Source organism: Gavia stellata, chromosome 9, assembly GCF_030936135.1.
Source record: "Gavia stellata isolate bGavSte3 chromosome 9, bGavSte3.hap2, whole genome shotgun sequence".
Classification (NCBI taxonomy): Eukaryota; Metazoa; Chordata; class Aves; order Gaviiformes; family Gaviidae; genus Gavia; species Gavia stellata.
This window is the reverse complement of record NC_082602.1, coordinates 20,730,243-20,747,530: the sequence shown is the minus strand read 5'-3', so window position 1 is coordinate 20,747,530 and position 17,288 is coordinate 20,730,243. Positions and strand designations below refer to the sequence as shown.

Below are 17,288 nucleotides of genomic sequence, written 5' to 3'. Positions count from 1 at the left end.
GATCAGTCTCAGTTAACACAGCTTGCAGCAAGCTAGCTCTAATTACAAGGAGCAAAAGGAAAAACAGCGACCCCATCTGTCAGAGAAGGTGTTTCAAACGTTAATGCAGGAGCAGGAAAGCAACGGGCTGTTCTTCAGCCGAGAATTAAAGGTTCGATTGCCCTGTGGCCCAGCATCTTGCAGCATCATTGGCCACAAGACAGTGTAAGGGGCTAGAATATTATCCAGTTAAAATGAGGATTTTCCTGTGTCTCAGTCTCAGGCTCCCATAGGATCACCTCCTTTCCCCCTCTTCAGGGATGTTAAATAGATGTTGCAGGATGGGGCATCACAGGCCACCTACACTGACTGCACTCAAGTTCCTCTTTTCAAGCTGCATAGTCCCAGGCTGAAGCCTTCTTCAAGAGGAAGTGTGAGCGTGGAGTACAGCTAAGAGGAAGCTGCATCAGGGGAACCACAGACATGCAGGAATTCTAATTTTTTATTTTTATTTTCAGAAAATTTACTGCTGGAAGGGGATACAGGCTGTGTGGCCTGAAGATTGACAGCTTGCCAGCACATGTTCCTCTGCTGTGTTTGCATACACTTGTCCTGGACATTGTCCAGCCACCTCTAGATAATCTGGCTTCCTTTTGTGCCTTCACAGCCCAGAACCAAAGCCAAACTATCCCAAACCAGACACTGTGAACTGAATGGATCCCAATTTACATGATTAATATCTCCACAAGTGGTATTCATTCAGTTACTGCACAGCCCCACAGCTCAGCAGGCAAAACACCACAAGGACCTAGGAAGCCTTGCTTTATGTTTCAGATCTAGCAACTTGAGAAAGACAAGCAGAAGACAGAGCCATACCCTTCCCAGCATTGCCACTGATCTACTCTTTCTCCCTTTTCTTCCCTGAGCCTCCTTTATACACACACTTAAGCTACAGGCTATGGACTTCTCACAGCCACCACCACAATACACTCGCTGCACATTGACCCATGTTCTCCCAAACAGGGCTAGAAGATCTACTTTGAAAAGAGTACTTGTTCCTCCTGAGCCACCAAGTCCTCTCCCCAGCACTGAGTATCTAACCAGAAGCTTCCAGTGTAATTCAAAGAGTAGTGATAGGGAACAAACATCTCCACAACTATTTTAAAATCAGTTGCACAAGGAACAAAGTAATTTACTGTAATTTTTTCCAGTTGCTTCAAACAAGCACAAGTATGACCAGAAATACTTACTCAGCCTCCTCAGTACTCAGGGAACAAAAGTTTTGCTGACTTCAGTGACTGCTAGCTACAAGTGGCAGACCTAATGACTTGGTCTTTAAACCTGGAAGACGACTGTGGAATAACCTACAATAATGGCTGAAAGAATCTCACAGTTATAAACCTAGCCTTTTTAAGCATAACTCCAACCAGAAACATTTTGGAGAAAAGGACTAAGAGATCCAATATAAAGCTACAAACACATGAAGGGGCAGAACATCTCACAAGTTACGAAATGCGAGTTATTCAGAATTGATTCACAGCTGACAGCTATGTTGATTTCTGGTGTAGTCTTTTCTTCCTCCAAAGGATATGTATTTTGATACAATCTTTCATTACATGAGGCAGGCAGCATTACTATTCCTTTTCCAATTTTCTCTATTTCAGCTGTATAAGTAAATGAGTGTGAGTGTATGTGTCTGTATACATGTGCCTGGACACACATGCATGGGGAAGCATTTAAAATAACTTAAAATAGATTTTATTTTTAATGTATCAACTAACTGGAAAGAGCTTTCCACATAACTGAAAAAAATCAAAACTGATTGGGGCAGATTCAAGTCCCAGCAACCCTTTCCTTAGAGCCCTGTCCTGCTCCCACATTGCATGTGTCAGAACCTCCAGCACAAACTCTGCAACTCTTGGGGTGGTGTGTCCCACTGCTCCACTGAATGCTTATGCCCCAATGTTTACCATCATTTACCTTTCAAAAAGAGGTGATTTCTGCTCTCTGAAGGCCTGGGAGTTGGGACTGTGGCACTGATTTGTTTGTGCTAGGCAAGTTATGTCACACCTTACCTCAGTTTACTACCATATAAAATGCACATACCAGTCTTACTATTATATTTCCTGTAGTAAATAAAGACTTACTTCTCTTTAGGGTTTCCCCATAGCCTATAGACAGAGGCAGGTAATTTGTTGCCTGGTCTTTTGAAAGCAACAGGATGCTCTTCTTGAGCTTGGGGTCCCTCCTGATCATCTCTTGATGTCTCTCCCATCTCTGGCTTTCTCTCCTTGAAGTAGCTCTCCAGATGGAGGGTTCCTTTGACCATATGATCGAGAAAATTCAGAATCCATATGCAGTTCTTTAGCCACATTGGGAAAGGTTCTGAAGAGCAGAAAGCTGCATCCAAGAATTCTGCAAACGTCCTTGTCTTCTCAAGGCTCAGAGGGATTTGACATTCTCCTTGTGTCCAGAAGCATCCAAGTGACCCAAGATCCTCTGCCATCTTTTCAAAGAGACCATTCCTCTGGAAGAAGTTGCTGTTGACAGGGTCCAGGTGCAGGGCTGCTGTTATCCCCTGAAGCGTGTAGAAAACAAGCTCCAATATGCAATTCTGTCCAACTGCTGTCCACAGCCCAGATGGAGGATCCTGCAATGCACCTTCCATGTCTGAGAGAAGGGACAGGAGTCCATTGAATCCACTGCAGGTTCTGAAAGCTGAATGGCTCTTTGGACTCTCCAGTATCCTCAGGAGTGACTACAAATATTGGGAAGAAAGGAGACAACAGAAGCACTTAAACCAAGGGACAAAGAAGCTTTAGAATATTTTAAAATGCCAAGTTTGTACAAAATTATTTCACTGAAATTTCACACTTTGAAGAAAAAAAAAATGTTGGTCAAAGTAAAGGTCACCACTGCACAACTTCTCTCCTCCTCCCTTCCCCCATATACCCAATGGGCAAAACAACCAAGATTTGAATGCACCCTCAGGAGCAACCCACAGAGTCAGCCTGACAGGTAGGGAATAGTGCTCACAGGAATAAAGAAAGAAATCAAATTTCCTGTATTACATATCCTAGTTAGTTTGGCCAGAGGTAGTTTCAGACCTTTGGCTATTCTTTCAGTCTTCTCAGACTCTCTCAAGAAATCTGCCTTTGCCTTAAATAACTGAAAGCAGCGATTTAGTTGTAAATAACATCATATAGAAACTGAGAAGAAGGCGCAGCTCTCTATAGGCAAGTCTTCCTACAGCCCTGAATACACGAGAAGCCACACTACACTTTTGCTCATATGACTGAGCAGACCCTTTCCAAAAAAGCAGCAACACAGGATGGCCTAAAGAACACTGCAAGCAGCAGGCTTTCCTCAATAAGAAAGGCAATAATAATTCCCTTTCTCAGCAGACTTATTTTTAATGTTTGCACAACACTTTGGAGGAAAAAAAGCCATAAAGAGTCAGGTCCCAAGATAATGAAGTCATTAGATTTCCTCTGACTTCAATGGGCTTAAAGCGGGTTATAAGTGAATGCCACTTGAAAATATTACACAGGCATAAAAACCAACCTATACTACTTGTAAATTTTGAATGCTATGGGCTTTCCATTTTAAAACAAATCTGGAAAAGTTAAGAGTTGTAGTGGTGGAAGTAAAATTAGTGGAAAAAAGAGCTTGCAGGGAAACAGACTACTGTATTAGAATGTAACCCATCCCAGGTTTTTGGGATGTCGCACAATTAATTTTGTAAATATGATGCTCTTTCAGGCACCAGGGACCTTTCAGATTTGAGGCTGTACCTTTTCACATTGGAAAGGGATAATTTTACATATAAAGTTTCCCAACAGATATCCAATGAAAGAGGTTCCCTTCACAACCTAAAGAGGAACAGTTTCTAACATAAATATATCTCCCTGTAACAGGATCTAGGACTTTCAGAAAGGGTTGCCAGAACTGGAGGGGGAGGGGGAACTCTATTACTGTCATTCAATTTTGTATGATAATGTATCAAAGCAGGCAGAGACTTCTGAACAGGGAGTAAATTGAATAACTCAGAGTTGAAGTTATCAGGATGGCTTTAACACATTTCAGAGAAGGTCAACAGTAACCACATTTCCTCCAGCTCTAACTCAGTTAGAATTTAATCGCTTATGAGTTAGTATTCCTCTGTCTTGAATCTATAAAAACTGATGTCTGCTGGAAACCCCCTAACTCAGTTAACGTTAACAGAATTTATTTCACATTCCATTATTTGTTATTCCTCATAATTGCCCACATGCCACGCTGGAATACAGTAGTGCTAATTATATTTGGGCTCAGGCTTTAACAGCTAAATATATATTAGCAAATCAATCTGAATTTGTGTGTAACACAATCACAGTCCCAATAGATGTAGATAATAAATTCATTTGCTTACATTATGCTTTAATACAGTTATCATTTGTCAAAATTAGACACTGAAGCTGCATTTATTTTCATATTAGTTTGGATACCATACTCAACTTTTCTACAAATACTGTTGAAGTTTTATTGTTAAGTTTTTATTGTTAAAGCTATAAACTTTGTCACATTTTTGGTTTTTTTAAAGTAACATGGTTCTTTTATCATAGAAGCAGCTGCTATATTGTGCTGAAAGGTGAATTCAGTTCACACTTGATAGAGAAGGTAGAATGAAACTTTAAATCAGTGCTTACAACACTGCTGCTTTTCAATTTGATGCCTACAATCTAAACCAAAATAAAGCACACTGATTCTTTCCCCTGCTTCATTGCTTATGGATCAGACCCTCTATAAACATGATAGAGGCTATAAATAGTTCTAATTTTTTTCCTCCAAACATTCTTAAGACTCCTTCTTTCCATCATCTCACATCTCCTTTTCCATGACACCAGTGTATGCGAGAGATGACAAAATTAAGGGACAGCAAAGTTTTAATCTTGGAAACATATCAGAATCAAGCTGTTAATCTCATGCCTACCCTGCCCCTTCCAATCTTACTCCTTTACCTCTTCTCACATCTTCCCTCCACATCTCCTCCACTTTCATTCACATTTGTTTCTCCTTTCTCTGTCACATTACATAGAATTGCTCATACAACTGTGCCCTTTGCTTTTTTCCATTTCTCCGTCCTGCATTGCTATTTAAGTCTTCAAAATATTTCACAATCTGATACTGAGTGAAGGTGTTAACCACAAACACATTGCTAAAATCAAAGCGCTCAATTTACCAGAATCAAAAACTGGCCCATGGCTCTTTTGTCTTCTGCACTTACCTTCTTGGAAAAAACACAGTGCTAGGGGTGAGATTACAAGCAATTTGCCACAAGCCAAGCAGTTTCCAAGAAAACAACAACCAAGTGGGAAGTCACATTAATTACCTTCAGCAGATCTAGTTTCAGATGTAGTTCCCCTTGAGTAGAAGAACAGAGGGCCCCAATAATAATGCTCATATATTCTTCATAGTTGATGACTGATAGCTGCTCCAAGATGCTGAGCGTAGCACTCCTGTAGCACTCATCATCCAAAAATATCTTGATATATGGCACCATTCCATAGTCCTTCAGAACAACTGGGGACAAATACAGTAGGTTACTTAAACTATCCTTTACTTGTCGTTTTCATAGGCAGATTTTCAGTGTTGAAATGCCACATTTCTACAAATACAGCAGAAGAGGCAAGAAGAGCTGGTTAAGCTAAAGACGACACAAACTGAACGGCACAACAACAACCACGGATAAAATGACTGGATGACCATGGTTTCTTATCAGAGATGACAGCTTCTCAGTGCAATAATTAATGAAAAGGAAAAGACACTGTACTAGTTTTCAGCTTAAACATCTCTTTAGTTTATGAAGGGGACTGTTTGATGGTTTGTGACAATATGTTTACACTGTGTAAGATGCTGCAATCCTAGGTGATTCTAGGATTCAAGACTGAATTATGTGAGTGGATTCCAGTATTCAGAAGAGCTCACTTCTGTATTACTATGTTCCACAAGATTCCACACACATACACTTCTTAGGTATGCCAATACTAAATGTATGAGCGTTACTCAGCATGCCTCTGGTCCCATCATGATTTCAAATAATAGATACCATGGAAGAAAATCTGGATGAACAAATAATACAAAACCTCATACACACAGTTTTGTTTTCCACAAGGTAAGTTTCCATTTTCTACATAAACACTTCAGGAGTATCTACATGGATGAGGGAAGCAGGGTGACTACTGGAATAAGGCTTATTATGCAGGATGAGCGTATCATCTTTGCCACATTTCTTCCTGGTGTAGTACTATTATCACTACACTTACAGCTTTTGTCGTCCACTTCTCACTGAAGCACAAAAGTCAGAGTTGGTGCTCCTTAGGAGGCATCGTGGCCATTTATCACCAAATATCACAAAGGTAATGCAGTCGTATGTAATTTCTTACCAGTGTTCCTCACAGACCCCACTGTAAGGGCAGCCACCATCTTCAGCATCACAGCATTTAATTCCTTCTCAGTGCCTTTTTCCAGACCAGGCAGATGGGTTCCAGCTGTCAGTATATTAAAAGTCATAATACAATTTATACAAGACATTGTTAACTGTAGCTAAAATATATTAAACCAAAAAGGAAAACCAGTTCTCCAGCAAATTCTAGCTTTCTCCTAAATTTTACTTACAGGCTACTTGAACCCTAAAATGAGCAACAAGATACAGACAGGGCATTGTCTACTCATCAGGGTCTAGTCTGGGACTAGGAAACACAGGTCTGATTCTATGGTCTGCTGCCCAGATCTCATGCATAACTATAGGCAATACTGGTAATAGTGGTGTTTCCACTTCCCAACTGATGTAGAGTTACCTGTTCAGTGATACCTGGTAGGAAAACACACAAATAAAAGAACATTACAGATTATGAGCTATGAAGTGGTAAAATATTATAGCAACAGGGAGTACTTAAATACCTAAACTAAAAGTGAAGAGCAGAAACCCCCTGCGTGTTCAAAGGCAAACATTTCCAGGATCAGACAGTGTAAGGTAGCTTATCTTTACATCTAAAAGTCCTGAAGTGTGCAGGCTAAATTTCTGGAAATGAAAAAAGGGAAGTAGTGATCACTTCACACAGTGTCTTCCCACCTGTTCCTCTTCATCTGTGTGTCTAAATTTACAAATTACATAGCCATTCAATCACTCATTCTATAAAATTTAGACCACCAAATGATCTAAAGCAGTGAAATGAACACAAAGAGAGAAGAAAGCCCCTATGCACCAGCTCATAACCAGAAGGTAAGTTTACAAGAACCTTGGTATTTATCTTGACAATCCTTATCTAAAGTTCTCTTGTACAAAACTCTAGTTCTCTGATATCAAGAACGAAAATCTAAGTGTCCTTGCAGGTAATGGATGTCTGCACTCCAGAATTTCTGTTGCAATTCATATTCCTTCTGTTGCTTAGAATAAGTGTGTATAAATAATTCAATTGTGCTTGCTGCATCAGAAGTTATATCCAGTATTTTGGGTCCCTTCTTCTTTACTAAATGACTATTGCACTGCAATTTAAGCACATTTCCCAATTCATACAGCACAGAAAATGTTATAATGCATTTTTCTTTCTTTAAAATAGCAGTTACAAACTTTTCAACATATAAGTCTGTCCCCTAAGTCAGCTGTACCCCACAGTTACTACACCAGGACTACTACCTTCCTGTTGTCATAATAGGAGATAACTATATCAGATGACAAGGTGGTAGTAATTGTGGGTAATATATGGCCAAAATTCATGAAACTGCTTTCCATTATCAGTCCTCAGGATTAAGTGTTATTTTCAGAGGAACTAAGCACTGTGGAAAACTCTTTCTTCCTCTACTCTCAAGCTGGCATTCTAGAGAACCCCAAATTGATACTTGTTTAAAAGCATGGGCTGAATGGTACCGTCCAGAATAATTCATCGTACACTGGTGAAGAATAGCCCAGAACTGTTTAGACTAGTGAACAGAATGATGAACAGCTAAGATTTCAGAGAGGACCCAGCTTAGTATGTCATAAACTTAGGCCAGCTGGCTTGCAGACAAAAACTAGCTACTCAGCATGTAAAATTTATAAATTCACTGTAGAAAGATTCATTCATTCCTGTTGATCTGTCTACTTCAACAGTCATTGTGAATGACATTAAGTTGTACCTGACTTCCTCAGGATCTTGGCTTGCTTCCTCAGAAGTGCCAGCAGTAGGCCTAAGAGCCCAGAGTCACGGAATATGTCGCTAAATAACAGGTCCTTTTTGGTCATGCTGAGAAGGCACCGGAGAGCTGTTAAGGTGCAGAATGGCACTATATTTTCCTTTATCAAATACTGAACCTTCTTCAAAATTTCATGGGGGACATAGGACAGGTCTAGCACTATGGACTCCACCAGTCTGAAGAACTGGACTTGGACCGGGTGTGGTTTGAAATGGATTATGTCAGTAAACTGGTTGATAGGTTGTAGTGTCCATTCCAGAAGAAAGAAGTTCACTGTGTCCCAGGCCCATATGGTACCAATTGCTGCCAAGATTCTTCCACACAGGTGCTGATCATTACTTTTCTGGAAAATGGACTGCAACACCTGAAAAGCCTGGAGGTTTTTCACTGTCATTCCTGTGGGATAAAACCAGGAGAGATAATTTTTACATCAATACTATTTAAGACTGCAAGCACCATAACAATAATGTCAAATTATGTCTGAGAGTGGAAATAGGAGTCACAAACACGAGGGGTGTGATTGGGAGGCATGTTCTCAACCTTGGATCAGACCCTACAGCTGACACGGTCAGTTCAGTTTGATGTAGGTAGCATTCAGGCTCCTGTAGCATTAAGCACATAGATCAGAAGACACCATCTCATACTCCTTCCTCCATCTTAACATATGTAATGAATAGAGCTTCATTTTTCTATGACCCGCCCACATAGCCACATACACATACACACACATATATGTACTGTACCAGAAGACCGTGTCTGTTCAAAATCGAAGTGCGGTAATTGTGGATGTACAATATTGCCAGAAACTTTCAGTTCAGTTTTTCCACAGGTTGTAAGGCAAGTCAGCATGTCCAAGATCTCATCCAAATAGGGGTCTCCATCATTTTGCTGCAAACCCTCACATCTAGGAACAAAACTTGGGACAGTCATATGTTCATGCCTTAGTAATATAAACACTTTGGATATATCACCAGGTACTGAGCACACAGGAGCTACTCATTTTACTCCCCCCTCCTCCCCAGTCTATTTTACTGTCTTTTTGTCTTGTTTCTGTGACTTGTTTAACCATCTTACAAACAGTAACTCCACACCATGGTGGCACATTCTGAATCAGGACAAAACTTACAAACTGAAGAAAACTGACGTGACACTGCAAAAGTCTTCTGAAGAAAAGGAAGATAAATGTTGAATTTAGTCCAGTTACATACACTTTAAAAAAGTAACTACCTCCAAAAGAATGCCTGTTTTGGGTACTAAAAAATTAAATTTTGTAAGAGATCAAAAAATTAAAAGAGACACTTCACATTAAAAGGTAGGCATATGTTGGCAAGGTAAGGGTTGCAAACTGAGATAAATAACAGAAAAATCTCAGCCCTTTGGAAGGGAAAAAATATTGTATTGCCTGAGCTTTGTGAATCAGACATGAAGATGGCATGTCTCTCCTACATAAGGAAATAGTTTGAACTGTAACCCCAGATTTGCCATAGTTTAGACTGAAGTGAGAGTCTGTCAAAGGGCAAAGAGCTGCTTATCATGTCATCCTACTCTGTACTGCTTAGAGGGGTCAATTCTTAAGGAAAACTGCAGTGTCTGGGCATGGGTTAGAAGCAGAGCAATAGACTGATACTGGAAGTTAGGAAAATCTCAGAAGAAAACAAAACAAATATGTTCTGCTTTAATCTAAACAAGAAGGAAAAAACAAAAAGGGCAGGGCAAATGCAGTATCTGTTTTGGTGGGAGAGAATGCAATCAGCAAGATTCTTTTTATCTCAAAAATAAAAACATCAGAGAATAAGAAACCTAGTCATGCAAAATGTTCAGGAGAGCAGCTGTCTATCCCTTTCTGCCAGTATATGCTGGGAAGGGAGACTAATCTGAAGCCCTGAACACCGGTATGCTATTTCTGTCTCTCCAGCCTAGTTACATCAGTTAAAAAGGATGGGGGCACTCATAGCCCTTACTGATAAAGATCGGGTCTTTCTGCCCTTATATGGATAGAATTTCATCACAAACATACATCTCAACACAGCTTATTTATAAGGGAAAGCTAGACAATCTATGGTAACTAAAGAAAACACTGCCAGAAAAAGACAAAACTTTTTCCAATTGTAGGTTAATAATGTTGTGCCATCCAAAAATCATCAGAAATCATACTCACCTATGGACATCTTTGGATTCATGATTCAAATTACAATCCTCTAGATCCAAATTACAAAATACTGCCCCTCAGTCTAACATACTGGTCAGGGACTAAAGTTTTGGCAAGTGTGGGAGAAGTAGTACAAGAAAAGGCAAAGCCAGATTCTCCTACTGTTAATTTCCATTATGGTTTCAGCAGAAGTAGTTATGTACTGCTTCCCTTCCTAAAACAGCAATGAAAGACCCAATATCGGGGTCTTTATTACTGGCTTTGCATGCACACAGGATTACCTACATGATTCATGTTTTAAAACAGACCACCATGCATCCTGAAAATGTTTTACCATCCTCTAGAAGCCCACTAAAAACCTCTCTACTTACCTGAGTAAAATTTTTAGCAGGAGTTGGTAGCCATCATTATTTTCAAACTCCGTCAATAAAGCTGATGATATGGGATAGGAGTCTTTCACAAAGCACAAGACAATACTAGCAGCTTCACACACATCACAAGCAGGTAGGGTATCAGCCAGTTTAAAGAGATTCTGAATAGCTATTTTAATGCAGTCTACAGCTGAGGGAAAAAAAAATATAGCAGGTATTTATGAACTGACAGTCAAACAACTTTAAAGTTACTAACACAAACAGAACAACTCTTTTTCTAGAAAGAAAAGACAAGATGATATATGAACATCACACTGATCTCAGAGGCTACATGAAGAACATTTCTGGTTTCAAACTATGCAGGCATTTCTTTGCTCAACCTCCAGAAGCTGATTCAGTCTCAGGAGTATAAACTTCCAACCCACCCAATTCACTAAAATTCATATACAGTGAATCCAGCTGTCTGAGTACAAGGTAAGCGGAGGCTGACATATTTAATTGTCTTGTGCTAAGTCAATCACACATTCTGTGCAGAGTTCACAGATTAATTATTTGCTCAGTGAGGCATATGTAATGGGGTATACACATCTTGCTCTGAGCAATGAAGCCTAGTTTTCTTGTCTAATCTAATGGCAGGTCCTTCCAGGACAGCTTCAAAATGTCTAAACAGTTCAGTACTCTCAGAACTATTACTCCTCAGTGTTTCAATCTCACCCAGGAAGCTAATTTTTTATTTAAAAAAATAAAAATAGCTATAAGTAGTTACTCCATGACAAGTAATACTAACAGTAAAACGTGGATTATAAATTTTTTTTTTCCTTCTAAGAAATTGAGACTCACGGCCTTTGCACTTCTTAATAACACAAATATTGCTTCCTCTAATAAAGTCTAGGAAGAAATGAGGATGTAACTCAACCAATCATGATGTTGTCCCAAAAGATACTGTTCCTCTGGCAGTGCCCTCAACCTTGTATTTAAAGCGTGCATGAGCTCACACATTGAGTCGCACAACCTAAAAAAAACATAATACATCTTGTCCTTGCCTACATTAGTGTGATCAGGTGGGACTGGCTCTTGCCTGCAATTTTATTTTTTGTGTAGAAAAAAACTTCCGTTCCCAGATGGCTATCAGTACTAAATAAAGCTCCTGTCTAGAAAGCCAAGAGCCCATGCTCTGCAGTTGACTGACTACCAGATGATATAGAGAGAAAAATCTATCCCAGGGAGACTCTTCTTGAGAATTCATTCTCAGTGGAGCTATGAGTAAAGGAGAAGCCAAATTACTAAACCAAACCTTGTAGGTACACAATGCTGTTTTTGGTCTGAGCCTTTGAAATTGTTCTCAGCACACGGCCTGTAGGTACTTTCCACGAGCAGCTACACTGGTCCCAGAGGGAAGCAGTTGCTATAATTAATGACTGAAGCTTATCAGCTGCCAGAAGTTCCTCTACACCTTGTTCCTCTCTGTACATGTTAAGCATTATCTGAAAAGCAAACAAACATCAGATACAACAAACATGTCTACAAAGATCTGGGAGATGCAGAAAAATCCACTGCAGGGGTGGAGGGGGGCAGGAATTGTAGTTTGATACTAATGCCAAGAGAAAGGATTCAGTGAAATGAACAAGCAGAACTACCACTAGGATATTCTCAATGGATTTTTCCAAACTTACAAAGTCATGTTGTCTTGTTTAACAAAAAAAATAGGAGATACAGTGGCATCACCTCATGCTTGTTCAATGGTTTTCAGTTCAAATTTACTCCTTTTTTTGGCAGTTTGAATCAACCATCAGCTAAAAGCCTATGTGAACATCTGAGTACTCAGGGCAAATGAACTCCCAGAGGTGCATCTCACCTTAACAAGCATTTCCTGAGTTTGAGTGTCATCCTCACTTGTCTCTCCATCATCACTGGTTTTCTTCAGAGGAAAAGTAAAGAAAAGGTACAGGCATTGCATCAGGGCAGCTGGAAGACCAGATCCAATGATGTTCCACCTAGTTTTCTAAATAAGGAAAATAAAAATCAGCCCCTCCAGAAGTTGACCGCAGTTTCCTTATGTTTCTACACACTGAGTGTAGTCATGGCAGATGAAAGCTACTTGAGCATTTTATCTTTACAAGTGCTCTAGGGCACACAAGCATGGCAATCATATAGCATGGTTGTACAAATCCACTTGGCAGAAGTTAACACACTGACTGTGTGTTGACATGGCTGTTCCTAGGACTTCTCACTCCAGCTGAACTACAGCTTTGACAGAGATACTTACTATGTCCTGCATAAGGAGTCCTATGGTCGATAAAACACACAACCTGCAAACTAACTAGCAGCTAAAACAGCAGTAAGTATATAATTTTATAGAGCTCCTTATGACACAGAACATGTCCACTAGAAGCTGACAGTAAGGTTTTCTTTTCACATATCTGAATAAGGATGAGACAAACTGCTCAGCTCAATGTCAGGGATAAACGCACCCCTAATGCCCATCAGCAGGCTGTACTGCTGATGCCAGTCTGCATTCAGGATGGCTGTACAAGTAGAGTTTGTGAAATGCTTTGAAATGTTTCAAAGCGAGAGGCTATCAGGATGGAAAATTCAACCACTGCATTACAAGACAGATCTTTACTAGTCATCTTTTTGATATGTAAGCTGGAGTGACAAAGAGCAGTGATACACAATGGAAAAAAGATACAGAGGAACACTAGAAAAAACAGCTGCCTGATGATCAAAACAAAAAGGGTATCTGAAAGCACAGAGCACTTACTTCCCTCTTTTAGAAAAGCCTGGACTATAAACCTGGTGGTGTGTCCTCTATCTGGCTATATAGCCTGGGCAGGCTGAAGCACAAAGCATTGGGGATAACGCAAACATTATGAGACTTAGGTGTTCCACTGTTGGGGTGGCTACCCAGCTTCTCTAAAATAAAAAGGAAAAAACCAAAACAAGACAAAACAAAAAAATACCCCTTTGTAGTCATTTCTCTTACCGAGTCAGTCTGTGAGAGCAGATACACCGATTTCAGGAGCAAACGGCCATCTTCTGCTTCCCCTTTCTGCTGTAGCAATTGCTCCAAAGCGAGACGGGCTTCCTCTGTTACCACAAAAACATTAAAGTTTAATTCCTTAATGAAAGATGAAAATGCTGCATTGATCCTTTCTTAATAGATCTAACAAATTTAACAAAATTACAGTAGCAGGAATCCACTGAAGTGAATAAAAGGGCATAAAAGGATTTTGAACCAGCATCAGGCTCAGGCTAGTTCATGCAAACTACACGTTTCAAACTGATGACCTTCACTGGGAATACCAGCTCAGTTCATGAAGTCTGCCAGCTGACCAGCGCTAAGAATGCTCAACAGCCATCAGGAAAGCCATGTGTGCCTAGCAGTATTTTTCTCATCAAAGCAAGCTCCTCAGAATAGTGTGTAGCCTACTCTTCTACTGCATAGCTGCAGTATTATACATTTCCAGCTACAAAAGTTCCAAAACCAAGGTCAGCATGGTATACAAGGCCAGATCTTTAGTGCAATCATCCAAAACCAGTGCTAGCTCACACCTACTAAAAGATCTGTCTTGCTACACTTAGCATTTTCCTGTTCCCTCTTTATTTCCCTCATGGTAAGCACAGAGGACAGCTGAATGACAGCACATTCCCAGAATAAGTGGATCCAGTGGATATGGTATGGGATGATTACCTGCAGGTTTGCCATTGAGGTTCCTCTTAATTTCTTTTGTCAGAAGCTTGGAAATCTCACTGGCTAACAGCTGAATGTTGGGGAATACAATTACGCCAGCAGACTGTTCCCAGGCCTGAAATCCAAGTGTAACTGTTAAGTCTTTCTGATTCATCATGTCTTTGGTAGATTGAGAAGTACTAATAAATATAAATAAACAAACATAAAGCTAACATTCCCCTGCAAAATTCCCTCCCCAGACAGTGTAGTCCATTAAGCGGTATTTGCCAGACAGGCAGGAGCCTGACAATAGAGATACTGAAGTCAACCTGGAACTACCTTTTGAATCACGTGATGCACCTACTAGAGAACATTTACATTATTTTTTCCATTGAATACAATCAAAACAACATAAATGTTTGTCATAGCCCCTGTGTCACTAATTATTTGTATCAAAAAGCATGCTAATCCCTTCTGAAATACAACATAAACACCCTGTACCCTGAAGAGGTTACAGTTATAGTTGTCCAAGAATTTTTCAGTAAAAGTATATCCTTCTCCAAAAACTGGTCTCCCCAAAACTAAAGTTAGTCATAAACAAAACCTGAGTTTTCAACTCAATCAAAATTAAAAATAAGAATTGTATTTTCTCTATCCAGCAAGTCATTGCACAGTCTCAGCTACTTAGACACTAAAATGGGATTGGAACTGCTGCTCTCATGGAGCATTTGCAACAGATCTGTCAAAAAGAAACCACTGTAATACAGGACTACTGCTCCCAGGTAGCAGTATACTGGCCAAGATTCACCTGAACCAGAACTATTTCTTTCAAGTCAATAAATTTATAAAAATCACAGAACGAACAAACAAGCAAAATCCTTTGTGTTTTTTGTTTGTTTGTTTGGGGTTGTGGACATTTTTTTGATGGTTTTTTTTTTTAGTACATTAATAAAGTTTCTGCCTTTCAATTCTACTCTATCTTGGGAGGAAGGTAAGGCTCATAAAATCAGCATTTCTTGCGGGACAGAAATAATCTTTGTTGCAAACTAAGGAAATAAAAGAAAACATGGGGAAAGGAGCTGAAAAAACAGCAATATTCTAGCCAAAAAGGCACTGGATGTGATTTTGCAGCAATATGACTTGCCTAACCCATCTGCCTATGAGGTTAGATGTAGGCGGCCAGACTACATCGTGGCTAGGAATTTACAACATTACAAGCCAGTTTACATCGTGAGTGCAGGCCGGTGCTAATATAGGAAAAGATGCACTTCTAAAATGCTGAGATAATGACAGTAAATGTTTACCAGATCAGGATTTCAGAACATTTCCTATGCTATAATAAGCACCCCTAAATAGGAAGGTATAGTCCTAAATGCATAGCTAGCCAAGGAAAACAAATTTAAGGACAAGTTTAAAAACAGTTTATAAATAAGTTTATAAATTACTTACTCAAGAATGGACAACCAATTCAATGCAAAACTGACAAGAGGAACAGCAGCAAGACTTGACTCTTCCCTGCTCTGAGTCTGACAAACACATCCCTTCTCAAATGTTTCTTAGCCTTGACTTCGGGGTGGGGGGGTGGGGGGGATTCAAAAGCAGTAAAAAAATATCACAGTAGACTAATATTATCGCACTCAAGAGGCCTCTGAGAATCAAGTACCTTTACTTTTATACAGAACATCTGACGCTACACACATCAACGTATTAGCAATAGTGCAGCGTTCACCTCTAAACACCAGGCTGAGACACCTCTGTCCTCAGCAACCTTGAAAATTTTCTTTACAAAAGTCTCCTCCTTCTAAAAGCTCAGAAAAATCAAGCTGTAAGGCCAGATGATGAATGGAAGGTAACAAAATTAAGAAGACATCTGTTCTCCTAAAATAATTTGGAGCAGACACCCCATAATACCCTCTGCCAAGAAATCAGCGCAACTCTTTGTGAAAGAAGATCCTCTACAATCATTATTTTCTTCCCTACCACTGCTTTCAATTATTTGTTCTTTCTTTGCTGATGACAGCTTGTGGACAAGCTATTTCTTTCCCCACGAAGTGCCAATCATCTGTGGGCAATCAGACAAGCACCTACTTTTTGCTTCATTTTATTGCACTGACTTCTGGAACTGCACTCAACTCTTTTTTCTGGGCTACAAAAGAGTGAAATGCAATCACAGTGTGCCTATCAACTAATTTTCAATCAATCAACAACATTTAAAAAAACAAGCTAGTTTTTTCAGATTTTGATTATAAATGATTTTCAGAGACCCTCAGTTGCAGGACCAAGATCCGCCAATTCCTCCACTTCTGATAGAGAAGTGGGGGAATATCTGTAAACAGAAGCAAGCTGGGCAAACACAATGACAAGAAACCCACAGGCACTTAAGAATACAGAATGTTTATCATGAAGCTATACCCTTCTTCAGACGAAAGCAGTGATAGATACCTGCCCCTCTGCCTCAAAGAGGAACACCCCCTGAACACTTCAGAAAGGACTTATTATACTCACTCTTCTGCTAACAGAAAGAGCAGGATAAATTTTAGAGTTCAGACCATACGCAGTAAAGGTTCATAGCAATGCTACCACTGTGCAAAAATTTAGCTAGTCCATCTCACTACAGACCAGGCCACTAATGTTCTGATTTGATTTTATAGGTGATCTTCCTGTGGGTCAGACACCAACCTCTAGAATATGCTCTCCTTTAAGAACAGACCTGATCAGTTCCGTATTCATCTTCGAACCTATAAAAGATCTGTATCTCAAAGAGTATCAACCTGACTCCATTCCAGGATGTCTGCCTTCAGGGGAAACTCAAATAATATGGTATCAATGTAATCTGATTTTCTTTCTTCCTCTTAAGCCTGCTCCTACATGTTTAAGATTCTGCCACAAGTTCCCTGTGTCTGCT

The 17,288-nt window shown here is 39.8% G+C and overlaps 1 protein-coding gene across 1 annotated transcript in view; it reads right to left on the bottom strand.

The window, feature by feature from the left end:
- The window catches only part of WDFY4 (WDFY family member 4), a 140,337-nt gene that overhangs the window by 119,208 nt on the left and 3,841 nt on the right, over positions 1-17,288 (bottom strand). Inside the window, exons 2-11 of the mRNA XM_059821010.1 lie at positions 14,405-14,519; positions 13,697-13,800; positions 12,569-12,715; positions 12,008-12,197; positions 10,714-10,903; positions 8,937-9,097; positions 8,137-8,589; positions 6,405-6,509; positions 5,351-5,541; positions 2,127-2,737 (exon numbers count right to left, since the gene is read on the bottom strand). Of these exons, the coding sequence (XP_059676993.1) occupies positions 2,127-2,737; positions 5,351-5,541; positions 6,405-6,509; positions 8,137-8,589; positions 8,937-9,097; positions 10,714-10,903; positions 12,008-12,197; positions 12,569-12,715; positions 13,697-13,800; positions 14,405-14,519 (2,267 nt within the window). The remainder of the gene's footprint in view (positions 1-2,126; positions 2,738-5,350; positions 5,542-6,404; positions 6,510-8,136; positions 8,590-8,936; positions 9,098-10,713; positions 10,904-12,007; positions 12,198-12,568; positions 12,716-13,696; positions 13,801-14,404; positions 14,520-17,288) is intronic.